The 21,102-nt window shown below is 40.9% G+C and overlaps 1 protein-coding gene across 19 annotated transcripts in view; it reads right to left on the bottom strand.

The window, feature by feature from the left end:
- FNBP1 (formin binding protein 1) overlaps positions 1-21,102 on the bottom strand; it is an 89,669-nt gene that overhangs the window by 41,866 nt on the left and 26,701 nt on the right. For all 19 annotated transcript variants that reach the window (XM_058853742.1, XM_058853740.1, XM_058853737.1 and 16 more), the window contains exons 2-4: positions 18,315-18,430; positions 13,591-13,647; positions 10,962-11,109 (exon numbers count right to left, since the gene is read on the bottom strand). In XM_058853742.1, the coding sequence (XP_058709725.1) occupies positions 10,962-11,109; positions 13,591-13,647; positions 18,315-18,430 (321 nt within the window). The remainder of the gene's footprint in view (positions 1-10,961; positions 11,110-13,590; positions 13,648-18,314; positions 18,431-21,102) is intronic.

Genomic DNA, 21,102 nt, shown 5'->3' with positions numbered 1-21,102 from the left:
TTACTCTCCAGATCATTAACCTGCTACAAAATGCCACAGCTGGAAAAAAAGCACTACAATTGGCAGCTCCTTGGTTTCCTGCATCTTCCACTAGAGTAACTGGTATTTTCCTGTGTATGGGGAGTGAGGGACATTTCAGAGCTGCCGTTCTGGCTCCATCACACATAACAGCAAAAAGCCACAAAACTGCAGTTCTCTGTCATGTCCAATAGACTCATTTAGCCTTAAAAATCACAGTAATGTTCAACAAGTCTGCAAGAACAGAACAACACCAGGGCTACCCTGGGTGCTCTGGATGCTCTTTCTTGTAGTCCCAAACACTGTCTGCTAAGGAGAGATGCTCCCCTAGAACTGAGCACGGGGACATTCTGTCTGGATGGTGCTTATCTCCACATGAAAATTCTTAAAGCGGACAAGAGAGCCCCAGTGTCAGAAACACTTTCCATCCTGACATGTGCCATGCTCAGCTCTGGCTCTGCTCCTGCCCTCCGAGGAGGGAGCACGTGCGGCCACTGGGCCATGGAAGGGGGAGCAGTGACAGCCTGGGACAGCAGAGACCTTCTGCAAACACTGCCTCACCACATTGTGACATTAAAAAAACCCTTGACATCACTGTAAAACTGCTGTGTGGTGGGGAAAGGCTCCAAGTTGATTTCAGTTCCTTTTGTAGATCCCCATGTCCTTTCAACTCAGCGTGTGACAGATGCTGCCTCTTCCCTGCCAGGGGCTTCTTGTTTCAGGCTTTTGTAATTAGAATTTAGGAAAACAGTCCCAAGGAGTAACAAAAACAATCCCAAGGAACAACTGTAATTTAACACTACATTTTTCAACATTTTGTTAACGAGCATGAAATTCATGGAAGCTTTAACAGTAAAGCTGGAAGTAAAATGATTCTGATGTCTTCGTGTTCCACCAGCCCCCATTTGTGTGCTCCCCACTCCGCTTGCTCTGACTTGGCTGGGGTGGGGAGGGACCTGATTTGGGAGCAGCTGGCCTGTGTGAAACCCAATACTGTGAATGACCCATAAACCTCAGGAAAACACCATGCCAGGTTCATTTAACAGAAAACAATTGCAGAGAGGAGCTGGAGGATGAACTTGGAAACAAAAGTTTATCAGATAACAGGACTGCCCTCAGTGTGTATTTTTAAACCTTTGTAGTTGAATAATGTAATTTTAACAAGCCATCCCTGTCACTTCCAAATTTGCCTTCCCTGTAAGACAAACTGCAAAAGCTTCTAAAAGTACATAAAAGAAGCACTGAGCCTGAGCAGTGAGACTGCATCTAGTTCAGATTTTGCTGCATTTTGATACTTTTTTTTAGAAAGTTTTCTGCACAAACAGAACTCTGAGATGTAAAATGGGCAGTGCTGAAGATTATTAAACAATGAAGTATTAAATAGTGATAAATACAGGTGCATCACATCTTGAAGAGTTCAGTGAAACACTGCCTTTTTTTAGTTCAACAAATTTGGACATATACTTACATCCCCTAATTCTTGCCGTGTTGTCCCATATAGATCCTTGTTGTGAGCTAAAGCATTTCTGGTTTTGCAAATCTTTTGCCCTCAAATGGTAATTTGTGCCTTACAAAAATTCATTTTCATACACAGCAATTAAGTGGGACCTTCCAAATATCTATATTTCTTCACTGGCCCAATTTTATGGGTAAGAAAAATCAAGGCATTATGGTCAAGTGATCTGCCTAAAGTCATACAGGAAGCCTCCAGTTTCCTCAAACCATGCACTATCTTCAACTTCTGCAAACTCATTTCCTTTACAATCCTCTTAAATAGCAAATGTCCTTTACCTTCCTCTCCTCCCCCTCCCAAACCCCAGCAAAACCAACTCTAAGCTCAACCATTCCTTGACAAGGTTTCAAGATACACATTCTAATTTAAATACATTTCTTTGAACAAATTAAATAATTGGTTATTCTACACCTGAACATGTAGCAAATGGAAACATGACAAACAATAGAGCAAATCCTGTGGAAAACTAGCACTCTTAGTCACATTTCAGCAGTACACAATGATGTATTTAGAGTAATTGATACAATATTGTTTTTTGCCCCCACAAATTAATGCTCCAAATCAGGCTGCTTAAAAAAAAATCAGAATATAAGCAAGATATTCAATTAATAAATCACACCTCAAGTGTGCCAGTGAGACATTAGCAACAGTGTTGGTGGCTCACATGCCATCATTTCCTCCAGACTTTTCACCCATATCCACAGAATTCTAAGAACACATTAGAAACACAGTAAAGTGAAAAGTTTGGGCTTATCAGTGTCCATTAAGTCAACCTCCCCTAAATCACCTTTAAGTCTATACTTTGCAGTCGTCAGCTGGCAAACACTGTGCCAACTTTAAGATTTCCCTGAACAATATTTTATTGAAATATTAAACCAACTAAATGGCTTTAAACACAGCAGCACTGCCCAAGTGCTCAATCCACATGTGCCCACAACTGTCCCTTTTCCCTGTGTTAAAGCCCTGTGTTGTGTCCTGGGGTGCTCTGAACAATCCACAATGGTCATGTTTTGACTGGACAACTCCATCCATTCCAGCTCACAGGATAAACACAATAATGCAGGTTTTAGGTGATCTCATAAGAGTTCACAGAATCAGTTTGGAGAAGATGTCTAAGATTGAGCTCCACTTGTGACCAAGCACCACCATTTCAGCCAGACCTCAGTGCCATGTGCAGCCTTTCCTTAAACACTTCCAAGGATGGTGACTCCACCACCTCCCTGGGCAATCCAATCCAATCCAACCCTTTCCATGACGAAATTCTTCCTGGAATTCCAAAATTCAGTTGTTAAGATTTGAGATACTTTTATCAGAGTATTAAGTTGCTCATGTGAGGACTGTGGCTTAACTCAACTTTTTAAAAGCTTTTGTTATATTCAAAAAGCTCACAGCTCAAGGAATGAGCTTTTACCCCTTGCAAATCCAGCCACCAGGATCGGTGTGCTCTCATTAGGATGCTGCCTGTGTCTGGAACAGCTGGGGAGCAATCCTGACTGCTGTGCAATCAAAGACAAACCTCTCATTGACTTTTGTTGGGCTCAGATTTCACCCGTGTTGATCAAAACCCCGGGAGCAGCGAGCGAGGGACCCACAATGCAGAGCCTGTTCCTGCCAACACTGCCACAATTAGGAGCAGCGGGATATTTTTGCAAAACTTCCTTGGTATGCACGAGGGTTTACACAGCCCCAGAGCTCACCCAGCAGACAACAACAGCTTGTTAGAAGATGCATCCTATCTTTTCCCTGACCTTTTGACAGAAGCAGGAGAAAAGACGTTGCTAAAAGCATCTGAAGAAGGACAACACATTCCAGTATTTTTGCTGAGGAGTTCCTGGGCAGTTTGAAATGAAAGAATTTCCTGAATTACGTAGATTACACCAACAGGACAACAGGGCTGCTTAGGCTCTGTCTAAACTGATCCTATGAAACCTTTTAAAAAAAGGCTGTAATAAGTCAGCCTTGTTTTTCCTAAACAAACAGGAGTTGATTACATGGTTGAACTGAGGACTTGTACATCTACAGTATGTTTGTATAAGAAATAATCACAAAAACTGTCTCAATTTATATGCATAGCATATGGTTCATTTGACAACATCCTTTTCAAGAATTTTCAAATAATATATCTAAGGCAAGGGTGCTTCATTCTCATTTCCATTTACATATGAGATAATACAACAGACTGACAAAATAGTTACCTTTGGCTTCTGTAACAAGTACTCCCAGTTCACACTGATAATAAATATAAACACAGTACTTCATCCTCCAATTCAAACTCTTATCTTCAGTTTTGTTACAAGTGATTTCTAAAATAATGGCTAGTGATTAAAGCACACCAGAGACGGAAATAAGAGAACACTATTTTTTCCCTCAATTTTCTCAGCAACATTTGCAAAAAGCCTTGTCAAATGTTTTTTCTTTTCCTGGCTGCAAAGGCAGGGAACAGTCTCCTCCAAAGGAATCTTTGTTTCCAAAAATAGCAACGTGTTCTTGAGGTCTTATCTCTCCCAGTTGTAGTAAGAGGAGCATAAGACAGTCCTGTGAATGCTGACATGAAATTCATGACCATTTTAACACATATTCATCAGCTACTTAATATTGGTGTATAACCCTGTTCTCCTTTGAAATATCCATAGGAACATTATTCTTAACATGTAATTATCAACTTGGTCAAGCTTGGAACAAGTTATACAAATATCTGTTCAAGGCTGAATTTAATTTGATTGAACTATCTGCTCCTGGAGCGGTGCATTCCAGAGAAATTCCATTTAATAAGCACTATGGACCAAAGCTTCCCAGGCTTCAAACTCCAGATCAGCTGTACATGACAACCTGAAAAAGCTGCCTCTGTTGTTATTGAGCTGTAACAGAATGATGGATGGGGTTTGGAGCAACCTGGATCAGTGGAAGGTGTCCCTGCCCTGGTCAGGGAGTTGGAATGAGATCATCTTTAAGGTCCCTTCCAAACCAAACCATCCTGTGATTCCCTGGTGATTGGCACAAACCTAAAAGACACTGTGTAATATTTATGGTAACTTGTCATTTTTATGTCATATGTTATGTATGACAGATAAAGTCTTTGTATTGGGAATTGAAACTCAGAACTTCTTCTCAGGTACAGAGACAATCCTGCAGGTTCCAGCACAACTCCATGGCAGCAGAGCTAAGGGGTCCTCAGGAACACTCTGCTGCACTGGCCAGCTCTTGGAGAGGTCCTGCTGAACCATCTGCCTTCAAGGCAGCAAGGCCAGCAGGCCCTGGAATCAGTGAGCACACAGGGGTGACAGGCTGTTTGGAGAACATGTACCCTCCTCCAACCCATCCCTAGGGACTAATCTTGTCCTTAAAAGCTCAGCTGTGCCCAAGTGCTCCACAACAGCAAACCCAGGGCTTATCAAATGGAGATTCATCATTACTACTAAAAACTATGGTGTGAAAAGTTGATTGTGGTTTTATATCCTTCAATTAATTAGAGGAACATGCTGCTCTAGCTTCCACCTCTTCTCATTCCCAGCCTTGTTACCAAACTCTCCTTCCACTGATCCACAGTTAAAAGATGTCATTTCAAATGGTCTGTGACATTCCTGTGTAAGACTTGCACTACAAAAGCTAGAAGATGTACAAGTTAGTGCTTCAATATGCAAGGAAATACTTTTAGCTGTTTCCATATACCCTTCACACACACATCCACCTACACAGAACTATCAAGACCTGCATCAGATACATAAAATATTAAATGTCAGCTGAAATGCCAGCTGAACGTGCCCATGTGTGCCACAGGCTTGGATGAACACCATTCTCCACAGTTAACATATGAACTACTCATCTGGCTTTATTGCTGCTCTTTCTTTTCAGGCCAATCTCTGTGGCTGTACAGGCAGAACACAAAGGGAAAAATACATCCATGGCCAATGCTCAACCCCCTCACCCTCAGGCATCTCTCAGTCATGCACTGAGCAGGAAATGCTGCTGTTCATTGAAGGCATCTCTCATTTTGTCCCTCCAAAGGGCTCTTGCTGTGCAGAGCAATATTCAAGTTAATTCATAGAAAATGGAACCACATTTGTTAGTAAACAGATCTTGTTTTCCCAATCTGATTCCTTCATGTGGTAAACAGAAGCCAATTTATTTATTTGGACTATCATTTCATAGCTCAATGTAAAAACTGGGAAGAGCATGATATGAAGTTCAATGGTCTCAACTTTGAATCCTGATAAATCCAAAGGTCATGTTATACCTTTCACTTGGATGGGATATTAGTATTAGTTTCCCACCCAAAAATGCTTTGGAAACTTCCAAAGTAAGCACTTGCTTTTTCCCCTCATGGAACAGTCCTTCACAGCACCATCCCATGGTAACCCACCAATATCTAACACAGCTTCATTGCATTTACCATCCATAATTTGGTGAAAACCAGCAAACATTCCAAAAGAACACACAGAATTTATTATGTTCTTTCCTAAATAATCTTCTGCATTTTCCTAAATAATCATCCGCATTCTTAAATTTTTTTTTCAATAATTATCACTTAACATTCTACTGGTACAATTTAACTTAAACAAAATACAGCTGAAATACTTTGCAAGAAAGAGGATGTATATTTAGAGTAGAACTGTTGTGCAGTGTATTTATCAAGCACAACATAATCTCCCATAAATAACTTCATATTTAGATTAAAACTAAGACCTTCACTCCATTCATAGGGCAGTGAGCTGGAAGTGGGTTAGTCACAAAGCAAGAGCTGGGGAAAGCTTGGTTTAAATTGCATCAGTTTGAAGTTTGGCAGATCACTTCCTTTCACTGTCACTCTTTTCCTTCTCCTACTCCTCACTTGGCCACTGGTTTGTCACTTCTGGAAGGCAGCAGTGTCTGTCTGTGCCCCTGCAGCACGAAGCACAGCTGTGCTCCAAACACACACAGACCTTGAGGCACATCCAAAATGCAACATGGAAAAATCCATTGTGCTCCTGACAGGGCCGTGTGCTGCCATCCTGCCTCACGCCTGCTCCACACCGGGAGAAATCCTCTGGAAAACCACAGGACTATTTGCAGAACAGTGCACTATTCAGAATGAGTGAACGTGACAGAATTCCTCCAATTATTTACTTTTCATCAACACCTGAGAGCTAACAAGAAACAGAAAGTCCTCTGACAGGCACCCCCAGGATGAATGCACACAAGGAGGGTGCACATGCTCCACCATAAAGAACCAGACCTGTTTTACCCCCATGGTACCCATAAGGATTCATTCATTCCCTCTTCCCCATCTATCCCTGCACAAAATGGAATGTATTGACACCAGGTAAATTCTCTCCCAACCACAGAATCCCAGTGCTGCACCAGTTCAGTCTGCAGCAAAGCCCTTGGCTTCTACTTGACTTTCATGCCCAATTGTATGGAGCCAGTCCAGCCCCAAGGGGAGGTGGAGGTAGAGGTGAGAGCAGCAGCAGTAATAAGAGGGATAGTTCACGACTCCCAAACACATTTTTAGCAAAGCTGCCATAAGCAATGGCTACACAGCACAGCTTCTGCCAGAGCAGGCCATGAGTCAGACCTAGTCTGTGACCAGAGATCTAAATCAGAATGGCCCCAGGAAATAATTCTTGAATTTCTATCCAAATTACAGAATTGAAGGGTTTCCTCAGCCAGAGCTGGATCTATAAATCAAGCTATGTCCTGTGAAACATTAAGGAAAAAAATAAGCCAACGAATAGAAATTTTCCATGGTTGGCTCAGGACATTTCCAGCTTCAAAGTGTATTGCATGTCAGTGCTTGTGAAGTAAAGTCCAAACGTTCCTCTTGATGTGACAGGACCACCACCTTTTCTTTTGTCAAAGATGAACAAGATTAAGAGCCCAATTTTGTAATACTGCAGGTCCTCTAGCTCAAACTTGACACCTTCGAGGGCTACCCCCAAAGTAAGGCTTTGATGACACTGGGTGACATGAAGCATGACTGCAGAAGCAAATTCTTTTCCTGAACCACTCAGAGATGATTCCCACCTCATTTGTGTGACTTGGTGGCATTTTCCAACAGCAAAGGGGAATTCAGTCACAGGCATCTAACCTCAATAACCTCAAGAGGAATATGGATGGGGCATGCCCTTCACGCTACACAGAACTGAAATTTGAGCTTTTAAGCAGCTAACAAGGACCCTGAGGATGAGAATTTCTTCTGGGAGAGCATGGACACAGTAAGATCAAGAGAATACAAGAAGTTCATGTGAGGAACTGCACTATAAAGAGTTTCACTTCACTGGGCAGCTGGGAAGAACTGAAACACAAGGAGTTCTCTCTCTCACTGCATGAAAAACAGGCAGGGCAGGGCGTGTACCTGACTTCAGTGACTGTGAGGGCAAAACAGCTCATTTGGTACAGTGACAACATTGAGAGTAATCCTATGGAAGAGGAATGTGCAATATGATAAAGTCATTGATTCACCTTTGTTGCTAAAAATATTCAAGTTTCACATGAGGAGTCTTTGCCTGATTTTTTGTAACCACTTTTTGTCAAACTACCACATGGTCAGAAGCCATCATGCAACAAAGCACAGGATCTGATAAAATGTAAAGGTAATGCAGAAATCTCCCAAGCTCTGAATCAGACCAGAGGACAAAGGAGGTATCTGTCTTTTGAACAATAGCACCAAACCACTGACCTTGCACATCATCCCACTTGTCCAACCTGCACACTCGTCCTGCCTGGTTTTGATCAGTTGCTTCTTTCCTTATTTTCACCAATAGAAACTATCTTTTATAGAGAAAACATGACATAGGCAGCCATCAAGCACACCTTTCAGAGAGCCAAACAAACCCAGCATATGTACAATTTGCATGCCAAATGAATTTTATCCAGCATAAAACCAATGCAAGGCATGATACAGTATCAGTTCTACACCACTTACAGGCCAGGGGCTTGCACTTATCAAGGAAAACCCAAGAAGTGATTTGTTACTGTGTGACCCTGATCATCTGCTGGTGTAATTCCACTTGAATCAATAGAGCTAAATGAGCATGAAAACAGAGCAGGCAGGCACCAGCTCCCACATGTTTAAAGATCACCAGCCACACTCACTGCCCACAACTCCCGCAAACACTCTTGTGCATCAGAGGTTGTATTTAGAGAAGTGTTTTAGAAGATGGATTTAGAGATATTTGAAAAAATTCTTCCCTGTGGGGGTGCTGAGGCTCCAGCTCAGGTTGCCCAGAGATGCTGGAGCTGCCCCATCCCTGGAAGTGCCCAGGGCCAGGCTGGCCAGGGCTTTGTACAGGCTGGTCAAGTTATCCCTGCCCATGGCAGGGGGACAATGAGATGAGCTCTAAGGTCCCTTCCAACCCCATTCTGATTTGCCTGACCACTTTCTGCTGGACTTGAGTTTATCTTTCACACATTTATAGTTATGACACCTCTGTGTATCATTTCCATCTTCCAGGTGGGAAAGTACAACTAAAAGAGCAAAGGCGCTTATCTACCACAGCCATGCTGAAATGATTGGAAATTTGTGCCATTTTACAGGTATTTGGACACTTGAATGACTTAATTCAAGACTCAGTGGACAAGAATGTGGGTCTCCCAGCTCCTACACACAGACCCAGCCCGAGGAGTGGCTCATCCAAATGATTCTTTGGACCTGGAGCACAGCAGTTGATGTTGAACAAGTAGCAAGAACGAGAACTCTAGCAACAAAATTTCTGGAAATACCAAGTCATTAACTGATATAATAAAAGGTTTTGCCTAAGCTGCAGCTCTCTGTGATATTTACACAACAACCATCCTCCTCTCTTGCAGATCTCAGCAGGATCAATGCTTTTACAGGATGAAGTGAGGCTAGGTATGAAAAATGCCTGAGGGCGGGAACAGTTTCCTTTTCAACACTGTTTTCTCATAAATGAGAAATCTACAGGAACCAGACATGGATTCCTAATTCATATAAGCTTCTATTTATGTTGCAAGAACAAAACAAATGTGACTGACAACTGTTTTCTGTTAAAGGCCAGTAATTATCAGCAACAGCAGGTAAATACACTCAGTTTCTTTTTGCTGTTCTCATGTTCTTATCACTAGGTCAATATTAAACTAATTTTCCTGTCGTTCACCCATTACTTATATGAGCCATATTTACTAGAAAATTTACAAACAAAACAAAAAACCAATAGTTACTGCTCAAATTCTTTACAAGAAATATTGCAAGCCCTCTTCCACGGTACTTAAAATGTCTGATAGATATTCCAATCAATTTATATGCCCATGTAATTGAAAAAAAAATGGTAAAAACATTAAAGCTGACAGAAGAATCCCACACTAGAATGTTGTTTTTTCTTTTTTTCTCCTTTTTGCCCAGATCCACACTAGATTCAAGGTCACACAGGGGCTGAGAAAATATTCTCATCACAGCTATATGTAAAACATCCTTTATGCTGCCCCTGAAAGATTACACACCATTCTGCAGATTCAAGGTATGTCTATATATTCTTTTCCTCTGTTGACAGAATTATCATTCTAATGCTATACTTAGGAAAAGGTGGTGATTTCCAGAGCTCTGATCCCAGACAGCACCTCAACACATGCTTAGTGTTTAGTGGGACTATATATAAAGATATGAGTTCTGCAGGAGTATTTTTGCACTTTCCAAAATAGACCAACAGTTTGGAAATGAAATGTAATGCTGTGATGTTCCCTTTGCACTTTGCTTAGTCATTTTATGCTCTGTGAGTATTTGTAGTGCTTAGAACCCTTCTTCTATGCTCACACATCCAGGAGATAAAAGGATTCAAGGTGAGGAAGGAAATCACATCTTAACTAACCATTTTTCAGAGCTGGTGATGTGCAAATTAATCAGCTTTGAACATTCACTGTAGCAGGCACATAGGTCCCTAAAGTACCAGATGAAACAGAGCACTAACATAAAGCTATTAATTCTATCAGTCTTGAAGGACAACAGGTTGAAAACCACATTTCCCACCTCCACCAAACAAGACGAACCCCCTACTTCTTATTAGAATAACTTTTTTTACATAGTCCCATTCACCAGACCTGGCTGTAAAGGATAAAAATATGAATCGAAATCCAAATAATTCTCTCAATCAACCTCAGCACTGCAGTTCCTCTGTTTATTTCAAGCTACACACAGCACTGCTGGACTCTTCCTTAAGCAAGCTTTTGGCTAACAGAGCCTTAAGCACAGATGGATCTCTGACCTTATTTAGCAGGGATTCTCCTGCAGGCATTGCTGTCTGATTTTATAACATTTGATTCAAACGGTTCAGCGACTTGGCCAGGCCACATAACCCACTTCTTTAATGCTTGGTTCATTAGCACAGCTCATCTTTATTAACTACAAATAAATCTCACTTAACATTGAACTCCACTACCACTAACTAGCTGTCTTAGATAGCAATTCATTGTGAATAATAAATAAAAAAGGATTGATTACCGATTTCCTCTCCTGTTTCAGCTCCTGCACGTAGCGTGTTAACTCTCCAGTGATCAGAGAGGTCATGTTCTCTGAAATGACCTCATGCTGTCCAGCATAGTCATTCATTTCATTTAAAGTGGCTAGGAAGGCTCTAGTTGATGTGTACCTGCAAAGGACAGAAATGCATTTTGCTTTAGTCCCTTTCTTTTCAGAGACACTGCAAAGGGCGGTGGGATCCTGCTTAAGCACTTGGCATTGCTATGAATTAGCACAGATTCACTGGAAGGAACTTCTCCAAAGGAAGCCTATCCCACACACTGACAGTTCTCTGATAAATCTATCTCAATTCAGACAGTTTGACACTGGCTCTTAAAATATCACCACTTTAGAGTGCCAGGTTCTTTATCAGCACAGCTCTGGGGCTTCAGTTCTCTAATCTCTACTCACCAAACATTTCTAGTTACACTCTCTCAAGTCCTACAATTCAGTGCACAGGGTCATCAGTATATCCTACCTGGCAAAATCCTGTCTAAGCAAGCAAAATTTTGGCCAGCAAAGCCTAGAAAAGAAAGTTTTTCATAGTGTAAATTTGATTTAAATCAGATATAGTTCATAAAGTTTTCAAATAAGTAGCGAGTTTACCAACCAGGTGTTCATTGTCAACCCATATTTTTTAGTATCTTCCATCATAAGGTTTATTTTTCATACCAAATAATCTGCTATACAGCATTCCAAGTATTATTGAAAAGAAGAAACATCTGTGCACACAAATTTTGAAACAGCAGATTATGTCACTGGTATATTCAGCCCAGTGCCAACAGAGCTTCATTTAAATACCCCAGCTGGCTGTGCTGGGCAGCTGGAAGCCAGCAGCAAGACACTACTACATACTAGAAAAACTATTATTGTTGTTATTATTACTCTAAAATAGTGGTGGTCTGCACTGATAACATCACCTAAAACTGAAAAATCAAAGCAAAGATGAAGATATTTAGAGGAGTGATACAAGTAGAGATGAAAAAGGCACCAGATGAAATTAAAAACAAGAGAAACTAAAAAAGGGACTAAAAATATAATCCAATACAAGCAGAAACATCCACAGTCAAGATGTGAAATGAGAGAAATCCCAGTTGCAAAAAAATCCTAAATATAAAAGGCATAGAACTAGAGACTGTCAATGAGCTTGAAAAAGCTGATTTTTAGCCAGGTTGTCTCCAAGCAGCATCTGAGGCACCCAAAGGTCATATGACAAATCCCCAGACATTGTTTTGAGCCATGAAGTAACTACACTGAGGTGAACACTGTATTAATAAAGGGCAAAGGATACACAGGATATTCTGTGCCACATCACATAAAATCATTTAACTCCGATATCCTTTTTTCAGCAATGAAGGATGTGTCAAAATTCATTGTGATAAACTCAAAATACCATTTATGGTAGAGCTATCCAAAGGCAGATTTATTCCTAATCCTGGGCACAGACCAAAACAGCCACTGTGCTGGTAACATAATCTTCCTTGTGTAAATACCAGTATCTCAGGAAACAATAGCATAAATAACTGATTCCCAAACAATGTTACTAAAAATAAATTAAAAAGCAAGCAAAAAGTCTGTTATCTCTGTTATACAAGCCACTGGAGTAGCTGTATAGAGCAGCTTGGGGGGCTGACCCAAAAATCTGTATTAATATAATCATCCAGCTGGACCCATATCCAAGCTCTTTTGAAACATGTCAGATTTTAAAGTCAAGGGTTTGAGGTTGCTGCTGGGCTCTCCAGAGGCTGAGCAGCCTCCTGAAACACCAGGCTGAGGGTCAGCCCCTGCCATGCCTTCCTTCAGAGCTGCATTACAAAACACAGACATTGAGAAACTCCAGGGTCACAGTGCTCTAAGGGTAAAAGTTCTAGCTCTGCTTTAGAGTCTGCTGGGAAGCTCATCTTCTAGAAAGTTCTCCTTAAAGAATATCTTTATTCATCCCAAAGGCAGGAGTGTTCTTAGGGACCTGTGGTGTCTCAGAGAAGGAGCTGAGCTCTCTGCTGCTGCCTGCAAGCAGAACATCAACCCCCTGTCGTGGGGACACAGGAGTGAGCAGGTGAATCAAAAGCAGACAGGTGAGGCTGTGCCACATCCTTCAAGAGCAGCAAGCCTGGGGATATTGGGAATACAAACCTCATCCTCCACTCTGCTCTGCAGGAGCCACTGCGGTGTTAGAACATAACCCCTTTTGTAAGTTACTAATCTGTGTTGTCAGCCTGTTTGAGTAATTTAATACTTACACAGAGTGCTTGGGTTTCATGCTAAAATTAACAACTGTCTCTGCTCCTGCTGAAAGCAGATATGAATTTGGTCATTCACTTCAAAGAGCCAGAATTAGTCTGGCTTCAAGGTTTTAAGGCACATTAAAAAACTAATGAAACAAAAACCCCAACCCAGGCATCCAGAAACTGCAACATAAGGGAACTGAGAAGTTACAGGCCAAATCCACTCCTTAGAATCTACCACATAAGTCTGTTTCTGCATCTGTGACGTCTGTATTCTTACACTTGACTTTAAAATCTTGGGTTTACAAAGTAAATTCTAGGTGATGACCCAAACTTTCCATTCCTCCATCAATATATGCTCACCCAGAAGGGGATCATGAACATACCTGTATTCTTCCTCCTCCTTGGAGTTCTTCTTGGGTTGGTATTTCTTTGAAAGATTCCTAAAATTAAAAATACAGAAATAAAAAATTTTAAAATATCCTTTGAAGCTTACTGATGATCTTTAGATGCACACACATTATGTGAGGCTGGAGGTTTTGTCTGCAGTGAGCAGACACCTTTCCTGAAGCAATCAGGCTTTAAAATGGGCTGCACAGTGCTCCAGTCTGTAACTACAACAAAGCAGCAGATTCTGAAGCCAAGAGGTTGCTGAATTAAGGTCATTAAGTCAATACACCTGGGCTGTGGTTCTGCTGAAGCACAGAACTCCTTCACCTGATCTAGAGGAGAGATTCTTTTAGAGCAGGAGTCATCCCAGGAAAGGGAGATCTGAAGCAGCAGATGACACTCTTAGCCAGGTAGGTTTGCCTGTCTTTAGCAGGATGATTAGAAGGCAAAAAAACCTTCATAAAGCTGTGGGAAGCTGCCCTGAGATAGCAAAAAGGAGATAATTTTGTGATTATCAACTAATGCTGGGGGAAGTGTGACATTTGATTATCCTAATTAGCACAGATGATTGCATCTCATTATCCCCCAGCCAACTACTGTTTTAATTTTAAAACACCAATATGCCCTTGGAGTGATTGTATCTCAAATAAGAAACCTGATCCTTGCTGTGAGCACATCTGACAGTAATTGTATGGTTTTCATTGCCCCACAAGCTTTTCATCAGCAGCAAATCCAGGGATTTGTGGAGGTGTGCTGCCCACCTGCCCCTCAGTGCACCTTGCTGGTATCAGCATGAGGATGCACAGGGCACTGCAGCACAGCACAGCCTTTAACCAGAGCACACCACACAGCTGACCAATCTCACAGAGCTATTTTGAGGCCTTTCCAGCACTCCTCTGTCCTAAACTGAGCCCTATCACTCTGTTCCCTCTGGCAGCCTCTCACCCTATTGTGAAAGGGAAGCCATTTGGTTCAGTTTTACAAGGTTGTTTCAGCGATGAAGAACAGCACACAAGGAGTATTGATGGAATTGTAGTCCGAAGGAGGACTGAGTTTTATCAACTTATCCATGCCAAACTCTTTGGAGAAGTCCCAGAATACATCAAGTTGTAAAGAAACTGCTTTTTCAGAGGTGTAACCCATTCCCTGCTGATGCTGATTTTACTGCTGACTTGGAGACAGCAGGGCCCCCCATCTCACATTTCTTATTCCTTTTGTTCTCCTTGAGGAATTAAGGAGCATCTGCCCCAAAAGAGGAGTAGCCAGAATGCTGGCAGATTTGCACAGACAAACATGTGTTCCTCAAAATTTAAGTATCTTGACTGGAAGGGATCCAAATGAGTATCTCCCTCTCAGTCTGTGCCTTCTCTCCAAGAATATGCTCTGAAAAAATGAACTTCTCTAGTTCTGCAGCTTCCACCAAACACCAGCATGGGAAGAGCTCTGCAAACTGTTCTGCATGATGAAAATAAATCTTGCAGCACCCTTTGTATGCCATGGGAATGCCTCCTTTCATGCACCAGCTGGAAGGGAAAAGGAAAAACCACAAGAAAACAAGCACAGAAGGCTACAGTAATAAGGCATTTTCACACAGTCAAAACTCCATCTCCCTGCACTGTCACTCTGCCCAATTAATTCTGACACACACAGCAACTGGCTTCCTGTGAATCTTTAAAGGTGCAGAAATGCTACAGAGCTGAGGCAAAAAAAAAAACCAACCAAAAAAACTCCACAGTCTGCTTTCACAGACAAAAACCACTTACCAAGGATTAGCATCTGGGTTAAACACTTCATTATCTTCTATGCAATTTACACAACACACAAATTGAGTCTATATATTGAAGTACTCTATTTTTTTTTTCCCTTTTCCAAAATCAGATGATGGGGTTCAACCAGGTTCACACAAAAACCTCCACAAGTGATAGTGAACCCAGTATTATTGCTGGAGTTCAGCATGTCCTGGTACAGTGTCACACCAGCACTGCCCAGACTCAGGAAGCAGTGACAGTGGCACCTTCAGTGCTAACAGTGATTGGAGAGAGAGCTGACACATAATAAAGACCAGCAGTAAAACACCAGCTCTGGAAAGATTCTGTGCCACCCTGAGCACTTGCCCCTATGAGTGTTTCTATTTGCCTTCCACTCTGCTTCGTTTTTTCTGCCTTTCCAGCTTATTTCTCTGCTCCATTATTTCAACCTGGGTGACAAATGTGAGAGAAAGAGATGTCAGACATCAGGGGTTCTGATTCTCAGATTATCCTGACACCTGAAGCATTTCTTCCAACAGATTTTCCTCAAGGCTATCTATCCATCATCACATTAGGCAAGGGTTTTGACACCCTTTGTGATGCTCTGAGTGGATGTGTTGCAAGGGAAGAGACAAGGACACACCACCTCAGCACCGAGAGCACAGCATCCAGCACATCAGTGTTCCATGGAAGTTAAAATACTTAAAATAAGCATTCTACCATCATTTCTACATCCCTTCCCTCCCAGCCTAGCTTAATGATGCAATAAATATAATGTAAAACAATAAAGAATATAACCATATCAGATCTGAAATGGGCTCTCAAACCACCAGGCTGATTGTAAATGGTATGTAGGTCTAACCTAAAATATTAAATATACATTTGCAGAATCATAAAGAAGAAAAAAATAAACATTTTTAAACAGAAGAAAATTTAGCTTCAGTAGGTAACCAGGCTGAGATGTAGGTAGTCAGAGAGGAGAAAGAGCTAGTTAGGGAGCCCAGGGATGGAACAGAAAATACAAATTTCATAGAAGGAAATAAATTTCATCAGCTTTACTTACACTATAAACAAAATAGAGTTACATCCACAGGAGTACCTTGAATTAGCCTGTCCCTTTTTAATAGAATTTTCTGCATGTTATGACATGCAGTGATGTGATGCAGCCCTTTTACATCAAATGGATCTGGTACAAAAAAGGTTTGCACCAGGCTTAAGGACACTTATTTAATAAAAGCAGATGCATGATTTATTTTTCTTTTTTTAATGTCTAGCACTGTTTTACCTCAGCACTTGACAAGTCTACATTTTTGGTTTTTTTCTTTTATACTTCTACTCCTTAGGTGCCTGCAAGCAGCCCTGTGTTTAAGAGCTCCTTGGGGACAGACCTATTTGTCCTCAAACCATAAAAAATACAGAGGCAAGAAACAAACTGACTGGGTTTTTTTGGGAAGTCTAGGACAGAATAAGAAATAAAGCTCAGGAATTCATAGTTTTTACATGGTCACAGGTAAAACAGTCTTTCACTTTCGTTTACATGTTCTTTGTGCATTTATTTTAATAACTAAGCTCTTTATACCTGGAATTTGTCATCCTGAATACTCCAGTGAGTCTAGTGCAGGACTGTGCCTAAGACAGGCCAGCTCACCCAGATACTCTGCTGGGCTTTCCCAGTCCAGTCACACTCTCTTTGTTCCAGCTCATTTTGCCTCTGTAATTCAATCTCTGCTCCTCTCCATAGGATGTGAGCAATTTGTTCCTGCACGAGTCATTTTCTATTTCCTGCTTGTCTGTAGCAGAAACCCTGGGGAACCCTCCTGGCATTCCCCTGGGACAGCACACAATCATCAAGGTGGGGATTTATCTACTACCAGCTCCTCATAAATCACAGGCCACTGTGCATCTCAAATCCACTCAAACACAAGGAAATTCTGGGTGATTTTTTTTTAACAGACACTGTGTTAGATACACAGATCAACTGAAACCTCAGTTCCCATCTCTTTAAAATCCGAGAAGATGGAAGGAGTTCCCAAGATTTATTATCACCATCCAAATAAAAGGTGAGTTCACTGGAGCAGTTCACTGCTCTCCTCTTCCCAGTTAACTCCAGCCCTTCCAGTTTAGCACTGGTCACTTGTGGCTGCCAGCAACGTTGTTCCACAGGCAGCAGCAGCACAGACCCCCCATGTGCTTCAATCCCTTCTAACCCCCATCACTTCTCAGTTTTTTCTGCCTTACTGGGAAAAGCAAGGTGGTATCTACTCCTGTGGGAGGGTTCTTTGCACTTCTTCCCTTCTGACCTCAAGGAAGATTTGTTTTCTGTATCTGGTTCACACACATTTGTATCTGTGTACAATCAAACCAGGCATGGACATGTAGAAAGTACCCAGCAGGAATTATTTGAGATTAATTCACAAAGATCTCTGCTCTGATCCCGAGACACCTCAAAAGATTACAAAACTGTAATTCAAATCTCAGGCTGTAACCTTCTTAACTACATAGGAAAAATTACCAAGGGCTGGGGCTGACTTTCTGACCTGCAGTTCCTCCCCTTGCCCGTTCAAAAAGGGCCTGTCTTAGGAAAAGAAAACCTAAACTTCGCCTAACAAATGATCATTATTCTGTTGAATTCCTAAACCCTTCAGCATTTTTGCACAGCAGCCCCAATCTCATGGAAAACATTACAGTGCTGTCCTCAAAGCCTGAGCCATTAATCATGCATAAACCGTGAGTAAGCCTTAGTGTGCTGCTGAGCCACCTCAACAACCTCTCTTTTTGCAAAACATATGATTACTAGCAGATATAATACAACAGGATCTTAAATTAACTTTTACTTTCCAATTTCTAAATTAAAGCTACTTTCTAAAAGCCATTATTATAAACAAAATCACCACTGACACAGCAAATTTAGGGTTGATTACAGGCTCTGAGGAGATGCAACTCAAAGTCCAGAATTTTACATATCGACTTACCTAAGCTGCTTTGCATAGCTGAGTTCAATCTCTGTTCTTTCTTTTACAAACTTGATGTACTTTTCCAGAACATCAATACCCCACTGCGTGTGTTTTTCTAAGTTGTCAAACTGGTCCTGCAATGAATCAAAAAAAAAAAAAAAAAAAAAAAAAAGAAAATAATAGTTTAGTCTCAAATAGTTTAGTCTTCAAAAGAATTGAACACAGAGACAACTAAAATTAATTTACAAAGGGAGTATCACCATACAGAAAATATTGTTAATATTTTCCATTACCAGTTAGATGCTTTTATAGTGAGACAGGTTTTTAATCAACAGAAATCTGTATTTTAACATGAGCCCAATTCAGTAACATTCTTTATTATTCATTTCTGAATCAGTTTCGTTCCATAAATACTGGCAATTCTATTAAATACCATCTTCTAATATTAAAACATACTTAAACGTAGGATAAGAAATAGATACTCATGATATTTTGTTTTACTCTGAAGAACTAATGGAAGTTCCATGAATTTGGACTCCTAATTAATAATTCTGATTTTCATATGAAAATTGTAGATTTAAACCCCAGCTTTGTCAGTGCTATGAATTTAAAATGTTATTTAGAACAGTTAATCTTTTTACAGAGCAGACTTCAATTCCTCTGTAGCCTTTTTCATTCTGAAACAGATGACACGATGCCTCCCAAAATGACACAAGCTATGTTTTCTGAAAGATTTCTTGTCCACCTCCATTTATACACAGATATTACTTTGTTCTTCAGATATTGTTGCCCTCAAAAACAATCACAGATGTTTTCAATAAAATCAAGAACATTCCACAAGTCAGTCTGGGATTTGCAAATGCCAAGAGAAATTAAGCAATTCTAAATCCAAATTAATTATCCAAGCCAGTTTATTACTATCTGCAGATTTCAATTATAATCACCTTATTTCTTAAAATTTGATTACTTCAACACTCAAATTCCACAATCCATTCCACATAGCTCTGCAGAAGTTACTGTTTCTACAATACCCAAAATATAATTTTTAAACTGTAATATATTGAATACTTCATCTGACAGACATACAATGTAAAATAAACAAGGGCTTTAATATCAGCCTAAGTTATTTGGCATCAGGTTCCATTAGGGTTTACAAGGAAAATAGAGAGTAAGTTTGTACAATCTACAAATTAGATTGACCATGTTTAACAGAAAACAACACACAGGTTTAAGTAGATTGCTGAGCTGCCACTACCCAAGATTCTGACACAAGTGATGCTTCTCTGCAAAATATTTGGCCCTGTGACTCAGTTTGCAGAGCTATCACTGAGTTACAAAAGCCAGACAGGCCCATTCCCTTTAGACACAGAGCAGAAAAAGAACTTAAAGCTACAACAAAGCCTGGTTTGTGAATATGTTGCTTTTATCAAATACCACTTTCTGCTCTGTAGCACATCTGGCTGTGACAGTGACACTGGTGGCAGGAGGGACTCTGCACACAGTCATGTACACAGGAGCTAACAAAGAAAATAAACCTTCTAATAAAACTGCTTAACTGTAATTTGAAGGGGAGAAATAGGAACCAATCTGCAAAACACCATCAAGAAGCGAGTTAACCGCAGGTGAGACACGTGGAATAGGACCCATGGGGTTTGGGCATTGCGTGTTTGCTCTGGTTCAGCATCAGGTATTATTTCAAAGCGAGTCAGCCAAACCAGACTAGGTTTCAACTTAGGTTATGTCAGTTTGTGTCAATTAAGTAGGCACTGGGGGCAGAAGAGCAAAAAGGTAATAGTATAAAGTTACAAAAATAGTTAAGAACTGCTAAGTGCTCCAGGACTAAGTGCTCCAGAAACTACAAGAAAGTGTTTAAGGGCAACTGAAGTAAAAAAATTCAAACTACACAGAATAAAAGCCTGACTTCCAGCAATATAAATCACCCTTGAACCAGTGTAGCATCAGTCACTCAGAAAGAGGATGTGTGTATTTTGCAGAAAGGGAATGCACAGACTAAAAAGGTACATGTTTGCGTATATACAAATTTCGATTTCAGACAGTTTCACAGCTGGGAAGAAGGCAGAATCAGGGGTAACAATGGGTCCTCCTCCTGACAGAGGGCTCAGCTCAGCCTGGAGTCTGATGCCAGCCAAGAGAAGCACCTTCTGCTCTGCTTCAAATATACAACCTCTCCATCTCTGGGATTATGCTGGAGTCAGGAGAGTAATGCAAACATGGCCTTTTTAAGGTTTCTGATAAAGAGGTCTTCTAGCTCTCCCACACCCTACTCTTCCACCATTTACATTATTTAACATAAACACATGCATATAAAATAAATACCCTATGGGGAAGTCCATTAGTCACAAGTCTGCATGGATTCACACACTCCTGATTAGAGAAGGGAAATCTCAGGCAGGGAAATTCACTCTGTAATCCCTGTAAGCAAATTTAACCACCTTTATCAAATAGATCGTATTTGTACCAAGAAACTAGCTTATTATCCTATTGTGACCCCATCCCAAGAGGAAAGGTCAAGGTTTCCCAGAGGAAAGAATGCCTTTCAAGGAGATCCTGCCCTTCAAGGTAATCCAGATTTCAAGATAGAGCAGGTTCACCCTGAAAAAGCAACCCTGGTGGTGCCTTGTCTAAACCTCCCACCATCATCCCACCCTGAATCAATTCTCAGAGCATCATTTAGATCAGAGTTTGAATAAAAATCCAGAAATGGCTCCAGGGTGTGGGCTGGCATCCCACAGAGGGACCTGCTGGACTGTTTCTGAGGCCTCACTAAGCCAAGTTTGGTGAAATA

The sequence above is a fragment of the Poecile atricapillus genome, chromosome 20 (assembly GCF_030490865.1).
Source record: "Poecile atricapillus isolate bPoeAtr1 chromosome 20, bPoeAtr1.hap1, whole genome shotgun sequence".
In the NCBI taxonomy this organism is placed as follows: domain Eukaryota; kingdom Metazoa; phylum Chordata; class Aves; order Passeriformes; family Paridae; genus Poecile; species Poecile atricapillus.
Note: the sequence above shows the minus strand (reverse complement) of the source record. Positions and strands in the feature narration are given on the sequence as shown.